Raw genomic sequence first — 15,960 nt, 5'->3', positions numbered from 1 at the left:
CTGGTTGCCCTTGGAAAGCTGTACGATCACAGCCATGATGAGAAACATTTATATCACAATGATCACTTGGACAAAGACTCAGTTAGGAAAAAAGTCTGAAAACCATCCAGGTCTGCACATTCACAAAGAAGAAGCTATAGCAGTGTCTACAGGACCAGAGCATCTTTGCTGAAAGGGCAAAATACTGAGGAGAAGTAACAGCACCGTTAGCTTCAGCAAGGGCAGGTGTTTGATCTCAAGTGCTTCAAAGCAGCAAGAATATTGAAACTCACCACACCATCCCTAAACAAAATGAAGAGTTGTTCAAAAAGCAAAGATGCACATCTGTAACTCAGATCTGACCAAGGCATTTGCCTCAGCTTCCAAACAGCTTTTTGCTCTCCCCATTTGCAGAGATTTCTGATGACTTGACCTCCTGCAATATTTTCTCTGTGCATTTCTCAAAGGTCATCAAGTTTATGTATTTGTTTTTTGGGGGTGGATCAAAACAACACAACTGAAGGAGTGGAAAAAAGGAAAAGCAGACAGAACATTGGTTTAAAGTCACTCCTAGGGGTTTTGCCTGGCCTTATAGCACACCTTTCATCTACTGCTAATGCTGCTCAAAGAATATGGTATACAAGGATATTGGGAGGTCAATTTTGAAAACAAAACACAACAAAAGTCATTTCAAATGAAAAGCAACTTTTTCTCCTAACAGCTCACTGTTCATGATGGGACATTGCTGTGAAACCAGGTTCTTTTCTTTCTCATTTTGCTAAGAGATTTTCATCATTACCAGGTTTATCACAGGTGAGCCCCACTGTATTCAAGAAGATTCCAGTATTGGCTCTGTGTTTTCTGTGGAGCCCTGCAATTCTTTTTTGGCAATATCAGTATTTTTCCACCAATGTCAGCAAGCTGTTAATCACAGCTGAAAACAGATTAAATACATCTCCTTAGGTTAACTTATTGGCAGCACCTTATCATCCAGTTCTGCAACAGCAGCGCAAAGGTCCACCAGGTTAGGCTGCAGATGTCCATTCACTATCTTCTCATTATAAATATAAATCTGAAACATATCAAAAGTAAGCAAGTTTAACGATATATATTTCTCCCCTTCTCCCTCCCCAGCCATGGCAGCAAAACCTGAACCAGGCTTCAAGAATGGAGTATCCCCAACAAATCCCTTCTCCTTCCCTCCCACATTAGTTGCTCCTAATCTGGACACAAGAGAGGAATGGATAACAGCATGAACTGCATGTCCACAGTACCCAAAGCCCCAGGCCTGCCTGGAGGAGGACAGAAATGCAGCTGCTCAGGGGTTCTGCAGGGCAAAGCATTGCACCAAATGCCACGTTAGGCTAATTGCACCTAACTGTTGGAGGAAAAAGATCCAGAAGAGACCCGACAACTGAACGGCAGTGATATTCCCTTGCGTGGCAGCCTCCTACCTGCTGACATGGGTGAAACAGAATTTTGCTGTTTTATGGCAGAAGCATTCAGGAACCCTGACACAGGAGAAAAGAACATGGGAACCTGGCCCTCCAAAACCTCCTCTTAAATGTATGCCCCCACTTTGGTTTTGTTTTAAATCTTGGTCTTACTTTACTACTACTACTACTACTACTTCTATTATTGTTTATTCTACTCCCAGCCCAAACACCTTCCACCTTCCAGCTCCCTCCAAAAATAATCATTTGCAGTGCTGCAAAGGAGGTGCTGGATTACCCTAAATCCTCCCTTCTCACATACACTGCTTCACCAACATCCCAGCACAAACAAGATGCTGAGTTTGGGATCCCAGCCAGAACCTAGCATGAGTGCAATCACGTTTGTGGACTTCACTGTGTTTCTGTGAAAGAGTCTGAACAATGCATGAAGAACAATTATTTTAGAATAATTAAAACACATTTTGTAGCCAATGATGAACGGGAACAGCACGGACTGCCTGATCTTCAGGGCTGCCCTAACTACCCACTGAAATCCATAGGAGCCTTATATGATAGCAGCCTTAAAACGCAGGCTCTTTCGCGCTCAAGCAGGGTACGGTTAAGAAGAGCTGAGCTGCGGCAGGTTTCGCTGTGGGCTTGCCAGCAGCACACGACGGCTGCATGAACTGCTCCGGTAGCAGAAGCCGGTAGGCGAATGCCATGCTTCCAAGGCACGGCACAACCAGTCTGCACGCAGGCCGTAAATCTGACGGAAGTCCACCTGCTCCCGTCGCGGGAAGAAACTGTGACTCAGAGGCTTTCCCTGTCACTAGCATTGCTAGAAAAGTTGAGCTTTCTGTGTTCACAAAATACTGGGGAACGATGATGGTAGCTGGATGCAATCATACCACGAGGAAGGCCCTTAATGCAGGAATATTACAGTGGAGATAAGACAGAATAATGTACTAATAACACTCACTAAATCAAATATACACTGTCAGCACAACCATGCACCCTATTTTGTGATTCACTTCCGCACACGGTTACCATAACTGAATGCAGACATGGCAAAACAGATGTACAAGCTGCTATCTGGCTGAGCAAAGACTGAGCCAACGCACACAATAAGCGTAATTGTGTGCGAATTAGGCAACGCTTTGTCTATGTAGTTTTACATATTCCATTTTGAGAAATCAAGTCCTTATCTTTCATTTTGCTTCTAACAGTGCTGGTAAACAGAACTTCTCAAATAACAAAAGTAACAAATTGGTTATGTAAAGATTTATCAGTTTTCTCTGCAAAATTTCAGAGGCATTCTAATGCTGCCAGACATATTAATGCATAGCTGGTGTGCTAGAGCTCCACATAAGTGATCCCATTAAAAGAGCATATAGTTTGGCAAACATCAGGATTAAGACTTCAGCATCTTTTTTTGTAAGAATGAAGGGAATTTAAAGTCTTCATTTACATAGTTTTATACTTTGACAAGAGTTCTAAAAAAATTTTTTTAAAGCATAAAAGAATTTCAGTTTACTATATAAACACAAATTATTTCTATAAACACACATGGCGTTCAGGATCTCCTTTCGATGCAAATTATGCAGCAGATAGACAAGTACATTTCCAAGAAAAGTCAGGCTAAATTTCTTATATTTTCCAACTGCATTTTAAACCCAGACAGATGCTTTTGTGCTTAACATGCCATATTTTTCTATGCACGTATCTATCTCTGCAGAAAATGTTATTAACTGTGCTTTTGCATTCCTTTCCAATACACTCACCTGCCGAGCATACGCCATCTCCACATTGTCCAAAGAGCTGCGACCTGGAGGGCCCAACTCACCGACGTAGCTAGGCTGTTTAAAGAGAAGCACAACAGTTATTAAAGGTTTGGGTATGTTTCTTCTCCCCAAATACAGTCAAACTCTTCAGTCTTCGTATTCAGTTTTAGTCTTCTGACAGTTCACTATACAGAAGGTATAAAACCACTGCAATGCATTTTGCCAGTGTATCTATTCCCAAAGTACAAATGCAAAACTGCATGCTTGACAGAGCTTACCAAGTTCTTGAACTCTTCACAGAGTAAAATGCACAGTTTCAATGCGATATCCTATTAGCCTCCTAATATAGCTTAAACACAACACCAAGTTTATGTATAAAGTGAAAGAAATTCTCCCTACTCAGCACACAAACCAACCACCAGCTCTCTAGATTTAGGACATCAGCTGCTCTAAATAGTATCTTTTAATAGCAATTTGCTTTTGTTTCCTGAAAGGTGCCTATTATAAAGTTCAGTACCTCCCCACAAAGCATCTGGTCTGCGCCTCCATCACAGCAAGGACGCCGAACTTGACTGACCAGCTCAATGGATCCAGTCTAGCAAGTCTGACGTTCCAATTCTGCTCCAGTGCCGTGTATTCAGACACTCAAAATGGGCCTGCAATATTCGATTATCTCCCCAGAAGTGCCCCTTGGCTGGTCTGCTGCAGGGGAGGAAGGAAGCTAGCAATACTCTGGCCTGAATGAATCATCTTCCCACCCACAGAGCCTATGCCAGGCTTGAGGCGTTCTCACTGTATAGTGGGGCACAGCTCACAGAGTCATAGCGTGCAAAGTTTGTGCTCTCTGCGGAAAACTGAAATAAAATACCACCATAATTTTCTTATACTGTATAAAGCCACAATCATAGGTATGTCTTTGGTGTAACCTCCCCTAAACACAGATATCCACCACCCCAGTGGAAAAAACAATCTCAACTAAGTAGGCAATACTCTCCAGTTTTTCCAGCTTCCTAAAAATGTAATTCTTTGTTTCAGCATCAGCATTACAAGTCTTGTGTTTGAAAATTAAAAAAAAAAGTACTATAATTTTAAAGACAGATCCCTTTGAGGTAAGCAGTCCTTTAATATCGCCTGCTCCAACAGCAGTGCTATAGCCACGATGGTCTGAAGATAAAAGCAAGACAAGCTTAGTATGGAAGCATAATACCTGTTATTAAGCCCTCTGACAGAGCTGGGACAGGGGAGGAGGAGCAGACAGGCTTCTAGCAAAGCAAGCATGTTTTCAAGGCTGAAACCGAAGCAACAGCCTTTGATTTTCAGACTTCAAGCCCAAAAGCTCATTTGACTGTCTCAGGCGTAGTTGGCCTGGTAAGAGATGACACCTCTCCCCACAAACCTCGCTTAACTTACTTTAGGTGTCTAGCTCAGGTGCAATTAGGAGGATCTAAGCTGGCTGTTTACTTCCCCCAGGAGAGAGGATGCAAAGCACATAAGCTAAATACTGGAAGTAGCTGTAAGCAAGCACTGGGAACGGCCATGGTTTATTACCATATAACTCAGGTTCATCTATATTCCCTTAAATTGGAATCGATAACTTATTCTGAGAAGGAGCAGGTACATTTGCAGAGTTTTAAAACAAAGCTTTTTAACCGCTAAAGTTGGTTACGGCTAGCTGCACATCCTCGTTAGCTATTATCCTGCACCTTATAGATACTGTCAAATAGCTTTACTTTCCCTTGCGCCATTTATCCAGAGTTTTAGCACTTTAATGTGCAGACAGGATCACCTTCAAGTATTGCTTAAGGGCACGTTATAGCCTTTCCTGGAAGAGCTCAATTAAACGCGACTGACTTGCTGCCTTTGCAAGCAAACAACCTAAACAAAGCTCAAACGCAACGGAAAATTGCTATTTCCACTTTTGTTTAACCTACTTAAAAATTCAGTTTTGCAGACACCCGCCATGCTGCAGTAGGGCAGGACCCATGTTCCTAAATGAGCTGGCTTGCACAGATTTCGGGGGAAGATCTGAGAAATGGACCTGTTTTCTCCCGGGAGCGACACTGTAGCAGTTCCTCCTTTCACAGGAGGAAGAAATGCTGGTGGGTTTTCACAAGCATCTCCCATTGGAGAGCTGTATCCCTCCCAACTTGGAATTAAAATACTACATCGATGAACTTGCAGGCATGGTGCCGATCAGTCTATGCCCTCAAGCATTTGGGAAGGCCTGAGAGACTGTTTTAATTTTAATTTGATACCAGTTTAACCTAGTTTATCTTCTACTGTGTAGTAGCTCCATTGCACCCCTGAGTATACGCTCTTGCTAAGACGATGGCTGTATTTGTCCAAGTCCGGGAGCTTTGAATAGGAAAATTTTAAGCAATTTAAAATTTAAAGACATACACAATCACAGGATTGCAATGGGAAAGAAGCTGTTTTGAGTTTGCTAGAACTTGACAGGTGAGGCTAAGGGCATTGATATTTATTCAGAAAATATGAGAAATTTGTGATATTTGTGATTTACGCTTTTTGCATAGCATACAACAGCTGACTACAGAAAAGAATACCACCCAGTTTTGTTTGTCCCTGATATAATGAGATATAAATGAATGAAGGTACCAAAGATGAACTTGGACCATATCTTTTTAATCTAAACTATCAAGGAAGTTTCTGGAATTTATCCCTGCATTAATTTCTCAGTAACAGTGCAATTCAAATTATGCCAACCTCATCATAAAATTAGACAGATACATTTAGATCTTAGGTAGTATAAACAAAATACCTTACCAAAAAAACCCAGAGAAGTCCCATTCTTTCTGCAGCTAAACTTACACTAAACACATTCCTCACAGTCAATCCTAATGGACACCGATATTTGAAACTATTTGCATTTTTCTTTCAGTGCCAAATCATCTGACACAAATTCCTTTAAACCCACCTAAAAACCCGACAAATTCTTTGTTCTAAAGAACAAAGACGCCGTTAAAGCAGGTTTCCCGGGAAACAGACGGGGTGGCAGAAATAGCACTTTGCAGCCTTCCCCTACGCTGTGCTAGAGAAATTGAAGAGTTATTTAAAGCAACGCTAAATCATGGACAGTGTCATTAATTACTGATGAGGTTTCATCGTCTAACGCAAGAGCAGAAGGGTACATTGTGACTCGGTGTCACTTTTCAATCAGTGCCCAAACACCAGAAACATAAGGACCGCGGCTTTATTTTGCGAGTCTCGTTCCTTTTTCTTCTGCTGTTTTGCAGCGCCGAAGAGCATCCATGTGGCTGTCGTTCCGGAGGATGGAGCATGACTGACAGGTTAAAACCCACAGAGTAGGATCCGAACTCAAAAGTACATGCCTAAAACTAACAAACAACTGTTCCAGGGTTCTGCTGTTTTTTTTCCCCCTCTCCCTTCTCCAGTTTTAATTTTACCCTAACCAGTACACTTCAAGGATCACTTTTATTAACAAGCTGGCACAGCTGAAAACTGCCATACTGAAAGCAAATTCTTCCAGTGCCGACTACCACTGTGGTCCTTTGGGGGGGGGGGGGGAGGGGAACACACCACCAGAAACTCCAGAAATATTTTTCTTGCTTTTCCTGTGCTTTAATTTCCTACTTCAAGAGCCATGGGAGCAACTTTATTTCCTATTTTTTCCATCTTATACTTGCCTTCTGGCTTTTGAGTTATTAAACTTAAAAACCTGAACTCATTGAAGCGTCTCATGGCTGAGCTAAAAGCAAATTTCAAAAGGAAAACTAAATCAGTGAGTCAGCACGGGGAAGGCCGTTTCCACCCTCCACCTGGAATTGCAAAAGGGCTATTTGTGGAGTCAGTCCTTTCATAGCTAGGAACCAATTTTAAAGCAGCATCTTTGCTGTTAAGGAGGAGATTGGGGACATCCTTTGGCAGCAGGTCAGAGCTTACCAAGCAGGGAAAAGGTTATTATGAAAGATGTGATGAGAACAGCAGCTAGGCACATCTTAGACAAATCATGTATTAGGTCACATTTTTAAGCACAACTGAAGCAGCAAAAGCAAAAAAGGAAAAGCGGGTAGTGCACGAAGCACCGAAGAAGTTTACGTGCACACACACGTCCTTCTCTGTATGCAGTCTGCTGTTGCTTAAATGGCTTGTGCTGTTTTTATGAACCACACTTGCTTCTCCCCATCCTGAATTTAGGTCTATTCCAAAAGACTCTTCAGAGCTGTAATATTTATTTTGGATACTATCTGTTCCTGAAAACCATTTGTATCTTTAAATTCATTTTGCCTAGCGATGCCGCTTTTCAAAGGAGTCCTCCTTTATTTGTACTCAGCCAAGCATGCAGCGTCACTCATGCACCGAACCGCACGCGCATAAAGATGCATTATTCATCGCCCGCGCATGCATATGCACAGGCACATTCCTTAGCAGAAGCCTGGGCAGACATTTTGTCAGCGCTCCAAATGGCTTGGCCAGCAGATGCAGTAAAACTTCGCAGGAGACTGGGCTGGAGAGACGCTATCGAAATACGTGCTGGTGCGGCGGGAGAGCGGAAAAGCATCTTGCAACGCTTGGGATTTTAGGGGATACAGAGGCACAATACAGCGGGCAGGGTAAAAACCGCGAGCGACTGTCTCAGTCACTCTGGGAGCGGGTTGCCTGACAGCAGGAGTGGAAAAGCTGGGGTGGGGGGAGAGAAAAACCTGGAAGAAAAGGACATGCGACATGCCTCAGAACCTAGTGGAACAAGACACAGAACAAACATCTTGAGAACACAGGCGTTTGGTATCTTGAAGATAAATCCAGGCTTTCCTCCCTTTCCCCAAGAAGCATCCTTTTATTAGTTCTCTTTTTTCTTGAGGGAGAAGGGCCAGGCTGGCGGCCAAGGGGGAACAGAAAACCTGAGCGGCAAGTCCTGTGCTAGCTTCCTTGAAACACGAGGTTTGCCTGTTAATTGGTCTTATTTCCACGAATAATGTGTTGGTATTTCATTCTGCCCAAATTAGCTTGCCCAAAGCTTGAGAATTGGCTCGCAGGCAGACTGGCCCCCTGTTGCGTTTGGATCTGTGCCTTTTCAGTTGATTCTCCATCTCCAGAGGATATCAATTAAACCTCTACTATATTCTACAGGCTGTGTCTGTTTGTGTCACATGCACAAAAAAAACTTATTTGACTGGAACAAGGCTTTAGAAGAACAACCTGCTGTGGGGAGGTTAGATAACAGGCTTTTAACACAGTAGATGCACTTCAAACCTCTCAGACCTTTGACTTCTTGAAGCTAAGACTGGAATATATCAAGGATTTTAAATGCTCTTGAAATGACACACTGATACGACGAGCGCTTTGAAAGGGAGAGTGGACTATTACCGAGTGATAGCATATATCCAGTCTTTAAACTAATTCATGAAAACTATTCAATGGATTTTTTTCCTCCCACCAATTTGATGCTTGGCATCTCAAGTGCCTTGGACTGGAGCTAGTGCCTGTTTTGATATTGCAACATCGGAAAAGACGTTTTGCCATTTCAGAGTAGATTACATTGCTTCTCCTAGCAGCCAATATCTATGCTTCAAAAGGAAAACCCCAAACCAATAACTCACAAATCGAAGATGTTAGAAGCTATCAGTATAGCTGTCAAGTCTTCAGACTCATCTCTCAAGATAATGGGGTAGCTGCTTTTAGTTTTAAATGAATTCACCCTGCATTATTTAGCATTTCTAATATTGGAAAGCTGGACAGCCTGCTGAAAAGTCACAGTAAAGTATCAGTAAAATACTTTCTCAAGAAGATAGCTTCTATAAAAAGACGTGTGCTAACTGGGATTAACCTATATTTAAAAGAACAGCAATCAGAAAGGGACATTTCATTAACAACTTTAATTATTTCCAAATCCCTATACAGGTCATAGCCCATTAACACCAAGGGCTTTTCTTTAATGCAGTTTGCAGCTCCATAAGTCGCTCCAATGAACAGCAGCTTTATATATATATATTTAACACACACACACACATATAAAAATATATATTTAACACACATTTATATATTTAAATAAATATATAAGCATATATTTATATATATGCATGTTAAATATATAAATATATAAATAAAAGGGGGGAATAACAAGGCTATAAAAGAATGGGTCTGTTTTCTGGCCTTAAAACGCAGCAGCGTGCTTTCCCCACCTCCTACCCCATCCTCTGAAGGTTACGGTTTTGTCTGGCACATTGCATGATAGGCTGTGATGCAACTTTGTGCTCTGGGGATCGCAGCTGATGTCCAATGCCTCTAGCTCAGAGGGGTGCAGTTCCCACAACTCTGCATGTGACTATGCCTTATTCCACTCAGAAAACTGAAACGTTTTCTTTTAAGGGAGTAAGCTGCAGCTTTTAAGTTAAAACATTCCTCATGCTATGTTACAAGTTGCTAGTCAAGACCTTTTCACCATCTTTGGTCACTACTGGTTATTTTAACCTTGAATTGCTCAACACTAGAGGTCTTAGAGGCACAAAACTTTAACCTGCATGAAATGGCATCTTCTGTGAGAAATCAAGGTAACAAAAACATACTCCTTACTTTAATATTCATTTGAGTTTGCCAAGAAACCTGAGAAACTTCAGCTCCCTCCTAAGAAAAGCCATAAATTCTGGCAAGTAGAGAGGGATATTGGAAAGGGATACTGTAAGGCCTATAGAAGAGCTGAGAAGCTATCTGATCTCATTAGACTTGCAAAAGTTTCCCAAAGATAATATTTACCCCAGTGTGTTTTCTGTCCCGTGGGAGTATTGATCTAGTGACTAAGGTTCCAAATTGCACATATGTGGCATAATACATAGTTTCAGCAATAGGACTCCATTGCCTGTACCAATCAGTCAATAAAAATAATCATTTCACAGAATCACAGAATAGTTGGGGTTGGAAGGCACCTCCGGCGATCATCTGGTCCAACCCCTCTGCTCAAGCAGGGTCAGCAGTTTGAAACGCAAGGGTAAAGGTTTGAAATTTTGCCAGGCAAAGCATTCTGCCCGTCACAGCCATTTCAGAATTAACTAGAGATTTGATATTGCTCTTTTCACACAGTTGCATCTACACAATAATCCAAATGTGGTATCAGCAGTGCTGGAACGCTAGCTGTGTGAGTGCTGTGCCTGACTACGCATAGTGCTTGGAAAGATCGAGAGTTACCTCATTTTCCTGGGTAAAATCAAGAGCGTCTTCCCCTGATGCAAGCAGGGTATGAAGAATCCGTTGTTTCACCTGTTCCCATTCAACCAGCATTGATTCTCGGTGATACTCCTCAGCCATAGCGAAGGTCTGTTCGCGAACAACAAGAGTTAAGGAATATACAGAAACACCATACAATGTGCAGTCACTAACTAGCTCTGCTATTAATAGACCATCTTAAATATAAAACAGAAAATATTAACTAGTTCAGTCAACTTGGTCAGCCCTCAAGAGCTCATGGACATGCTGCATATTATTTTAACAGGCCTCCTGTTCAAGTATAGGGGGATTCAGAAAGCAGGTGCCGCCTTTGCCTTCTGCCCACCTCTCAACCGACAACTGTCCTTTAATTTAGCTGTCGACCACCAAAGAGCGCATGCACAATTTCCAGGTCATCACTGATCCACTCAGCTTGCTGAGGCTAATTTCTCTACCAACAGCTAGCTTTTAACCTCCCTGGAGACTACAGAGGTTTCACTGTTATTACATTCAAGAGAGATGCATGTTTATTTCCCATATTTTATTTTGAGGTTTTTACTAGTAAGTTTTTCTTTTAAAAGGGAAATAGGTTAGGAATGAAGCTTCCAAAAGAATCTTAAACTAAAAACGAAATTATTAAGGAAAAAAAATCAGTCAATGCCAAAGAACCAGAAAGTCTTTCTCAGCCTCAAAGTCAGGAAAGTAAACAGGGTAATCCTATCCTGAGAACAAACATACTTTTACCTTTAAAATGGCTGATGTGCTACAATATCTTCAGATCTGACTGGAGAACTTATGGAAGGAAAGAAGTTTGCTTAATACTCCTTATTTTGGCAATAGCACTGGGACAGAGATGATGCTTCACAGCTGCTCCTTTTATCATTAGTGCAATGCTAACTGACAGCCTCAAGTATACAGGGACAGGAGATATTCTTCTATTGCCACCAGAATAAGCTATACTGGATCTTCCACTTTTCCCTTTCCCAACTCCTCCTCTCCCTCTTTCGCACAATGGTTTGCCACAGCGTACATACCTACATGCTTTGGCCGGCTGAATAAATTTTTCATCTCACTATGGCCCACTGTTAGGATAGTATCAATTAAGGGGCAAAATGTTCAGCAGTATAACTGAGTTGATAAGAGATGCTGACATTTGGCAAACATTTAGTTCTGGTGCACGCATGCAATGAGCGCGTAAAATTTTATATATTAAGAAAACAAGAAACAAATCATTTTATACTTTCATATAGAATACAGGTGGTCGTCTTCTTACCTTCACTATAATCATTTCAACAAGGGTTTAAGTATTCATCAATAATTGCAGTAAATTGTATATAATTAAAATAATTTAATAATGCTTAAGTACTATTTTTCATCATTTGAAAGAAGCCCAGGATCAGTTTTAACCCTGATGTGATGTCCCAAGTGTACACGTAGGGAAACATAATCATAACATAAGCAGTAGGAAACACGCAATGACATTTGCAGGCAGCAGGTTCAAGACAAACAGCAGGAAGGATTCTGCATAATTCGATTGTGGGACTCATCACCCCAGAACATGACAGATACCAAAAGCATAAACAGATTCAGGAACAGGACCAGAAAAATTTCATGTCAGACAACCTCTAGCTCAGGAAATCCTCAAAACAACTGCTTGCTGGGGGTGAAGAGACAAGAGTTTAGCTAGGGAAGGCTCACTTTGTACCTGGCCTTTTTTCTTACCGACTCTCAAGGAATCGGTCCCCTTGAGGACAGAAACCTGAGCTCAGCGAACCCTTTTACTGACCCGAAGCGAGAACTCTTACATTCTTACTGTAAGAATTTCTTTCGCATCGCTTTGAGGACTGGTTTGCCTGTACAAGAGACTTGCTTTGGACAGCATGATGCCGTATGATTTTTCCGGCTCTTCTACAGACAGAGTTAAATCTTACAGCACTGCTGCTGCATAGACCTGAATATTGTCATATGCAGGAAGCGACACACTTCAACTCTGTAACCTGAAGAGACAGCTACAATTCACCGAGCATCATCCCCGAATGCAAAGTCATTGCACAAGGCAGTTCTCGGCGTTAGAAAGGGAATGAACCCAGTATCCTGGCATTATCATCTCTAGAAAAAAAAAGGCTCTCGTGCAGAGGGGGTCGGAGCAAGTGTGCTGTGCCTAACATACAACAGCTGCTTGTACAAACTCAGGTTTAACTCTACGAACTTCCTGACCCTACTGAATACTGCTGCTGAAATATAACTGACAAAATTATTTCTTCTGCAAAATCTAAGCGTGTATTTCATAACTTCTAATTAGGCTATATTCTGTGAAAGATACAGTCCTTTTAAATTCCACCAGTTTGTTAAACATCTGATTTATAAAACCATTCCTTGGGATTTTTCTCTCCCCCACACTTCTCCCCCTCCCCTTTTTTTTCCAGGTGCTTGCTTCCAACTTACCCTCTTCCTGGACTCTTCAATGGCTGACAGCAATGCATTATCTTTCTCATTCTTCAGGAATCCCTGTGGAAAAGGAGAAACAGAGCTTCAGTCAAAAAAAAATCAGCCTTGCACTTGCATCAGATACATATTGTACTACTCAGCTCTTTCAAGTTGGAGAAGTGCTAGCAGCTCTCTCCTCAATCCACTTCGGAGAGGTTTAAAGGTCACTTTACTTCACCAGAGGTACAGTAAGATGCCCATAAAGCACAACGTGAAAATGAAAATACATTAATCCCCTGTTTTAATATGCATTAAAGCCTAGTGAAATGTCCTGCTTCTATTCTCTTTTATCTCTGTGTCCCAGCGACTGCTTCCTCTTGCTCTCCATTTGAAGGAGTTGGGATGAAAGCTGGTAAGAGCGATAAGCCAAGATAAGATTGTTGGACGTAAGTAAAAAGGTTTTTACTTGGCAGCTTCAGGAAAGAGTGGAGCTCTCAGAGGCCAGCTAGGAACTGTGGAAAAAAAATCTTTAAAAATCAGTTGAAAAAGGATGAAATAACTGAACAGTTGGAAAGCATACAGGAAGAGTTTACTGCACCGCCTCTCTTTCCCTGAATACAACAAGAAGTGGTTAAAAAAAAACATGATTTAGAGTAAATTAGAATAAATTCTGAATAATTAGAATTGAATTTAAAACTTTCAGTTTTTAGTATATCCCTAAACCTCAAACAAGCCAGCTGTATGCGAACAGAGTGACTTAGATGAGCTGTTAACTCCTTAACCCAAGCATTACTTCAAGTGACCTGTACAGGCAAACACACAGGCTATTTTGGATTTAAAGCAAATAGTTGTGGGGTAAACTGCACCAACACACGCAGACAACACACACAAGGCTTTTGTTAACACTAGCTTGAATATCTTTGTTTGGTAATATAACACAGTGAAAATGCCAATTAGACACACCAGGCTGATCTGTAGTCCCAGACTTCAATTTAATCATTAATCAAACTATAAAGAAAAAGCAAAAAGCCTTTGTTTCCCTCTGAAGCGATGAACTATAGCATTATCAACTGTAATAAGCGCTCATATTTTAAAAGTCTGTATGCTCATTAAACATAGCTCTAAAATTAAGGGGCCACTGGCAAATCCGGTGGAGTGGGAATTCAAGGTACCCCATACCTTTCCAATGAGGATACGCAGCACTAGTAGTGCCCACTGAACCCAATCATGAACCAGCAGCCTTTCATGCCCTTCATACCCAACTCCTTCCCCCAAATAAATGGTTCCTGCCCCAAAGATCTGACAATATCAGTATTGATCCTTATACCCTAGATAGAGCTAGCGATTTCTGGAGGAGCACTGAATCTGGAGCAGGAGAACACTCCACCATCACAGGGATTTGGACCTTTGGGAAAGCGTATTTATGCTAAGTCTTAAAAACAATATGCAGCTGTATTACATGCAACATCAGCTATCATAGACTGATACTTACTCAGCTCTGAGAGGTGAGGAGGGATTGAAATTCCTCTGAATTGAAGAAACCTGGCATTAAACTCTGCCACGTAGGCGAGCCGTTTGCCTTCCTGTTAGCTAGCACCAGATCTTTGTGTTAAATAAAGGCCATTGCACCCTTTCCTTCTGGAGTATGTAGAACAAGCAATATTTCGGTATAGGACATTGTCTGACTCCCCTCAGCTGGAAATAGTAACATGACCCCTTTCTGTATACCAGATACAGAAAGACTTGCCATCCTTCGAGACTGGCACGTGATGCGGTCCCCCCAGAAATAGCCCTAGAATTACGTGCAGGAAAGAGGGGCGACTTCTGCCACACAGCCTCGTCTTCATTTCATCGTCTGCCACGTCCCACTTTCTTTTTAGGCAATGCCCACAGAGAAAGTGCAGTCGCAGTCTCAAAAAGGGAAGCTAAATGAAGATCCTTGCACATGTCTGGGGACCGAATACTAGAGCAGGTGTCAAAGGCAAGGGCTGTGGCAGTCACCTAAAGACAGAGCCAAGATGGATCTTGGCTCCCTACGGGAAAGATGGGGATGGAGACATGGCTTTGCAAGGTCTGGCCATGGCTGCATAGGTGGAGAGTTTTTGCTTGGGAAGGCAACAAAATTTTTGGCTGAAGGAAAGATATCCAGAGCATTTATACCTATTTCTAACAGGCCTTCAAAGCACACACATCAATGTATGAGCAGAAGATACAGTCACACATCTGACAGCAGGACTCCGATGCTGCAGAAAACAGCATTACGTGTTTGCTGTATCCTGCAATAACACTGTTGATTTTACATGCAAAAAAGCACGTTCTCCAAGATCCAGGCCTGCACATGGCTGGATAGGATGGAAGGTGCTAAGCATATGGTGGCAGTCACTGCAGCCTGCAAGTGTGCTTGGTGGCCTGGCCACTTGCTTGCTCCTGAGCCTGGACTCCAGAAAGCCTGGAGATGCAGCCCCCTGCTCACCTTGGGCTCCTCTCTCCTCGGAGCTGGGCGAGCCCTGCGCTGACGAGGGCCTCCTGAGAGTCTCTAACTCAAGGGAAAACTCCCTAGGACAGCAGAAAGGAGAAGTCAACAATTTCACAACAAACCCCACATGGTAATCTTGCTGTAAACTGGGTGAAACATTGCTATTTGCTTTGGGTAATACCCTGGGAAAGGTGACTAGGAAGAAGCGGAGACAGCTTGGGTACCTGCCTAAAAGCAAGGTACACAGCAATGCTGGTGATCAACAAAGTAATTTAAGATGTGCTTGAAATGCACTTGAAGTCAGTAAATCCAGGCTAAGCATCTTCCTTAATGAAACATCCTAGCTCCTGGAGAGTTCACAAGGTCTATTCAAGGTATTATACTACACAGCATGTCAATTAGGGGACGATTATCTTTTTTTGCAATCTCAGAAACTATTCCTTTAGCAAATGAAAAGCCTCACACATCCCAAGTAATATCTGTAATGCTTCACTGACAAAAAGGTGCATTTTAAAAAGGTTGCCCTGTGCCTCATGCTAAACATTATGACTGCGGCATGACAATTGCTGCTTCAGTTAATTACAGGCTAATTATTAAATCTCAGAAGAGGGAGTTTCAGTAACTGATGCTGCGGTTCCCGCTCCTCAGTTCACAAGACTGCTTCTGCTTTGCTTGGTCAAACGGC

General features: G+C 42.1%; 1 protein-coding gene across 2 annotated transcripts in view; it reads right to left on the bottom strand.

Moving 5' to 3' along the window:
• NUP93 (nucleoporin 93) overlaps positions 1-15,960 on the bottom strand; it is an 88,365-nt gene that overhangs the window by 22,050 nt on the left and 50,355 nt on the right. For both annotated transcript variants that reach the window (XM_067302675.1, XM_013949408.2), the window contains 4 exons: positions 12,818-12,880; positions 10,355-10,483; positions 3,194-3,268; positions 962-1,051 (listed from right to left, as the gene is read on the bottom strand). In XM_067302675.1, coding sequence (XP_067158776.1) covers positions 962-1,051; positions 3,194-3,268; positions 10,355-10,483; positions 12,818-12,880 — 357 coding nt within the window. The remainder of the gene's footprint in view (positions 1-961; positions 1,052-3,193; positions 3,269-10,354; positions 10,484-12,817; positions 12,881-15,960) is intronic.

This window comes from Apteryx mantelli, chromosome 10, assembly GCF_036417845.1.
Source record: "Apteryx mantelli isolate bAptMan1 chromosome 10, bAptMan1.hap1, whole genome shotgun sequence".
In the NCBI taxonomy this organism is placed as follows: domain Eukaryota; kingdom Metazoa; phylum Chordata; class Aves; order Apterygiformes; family Apterygidae; genus Apteryx; species Apteryx mantelli.
Note: the sequence above shows the minus strand (reverse complement) of the source record. Positions and strands in the feature narration are given on the sequence as shown.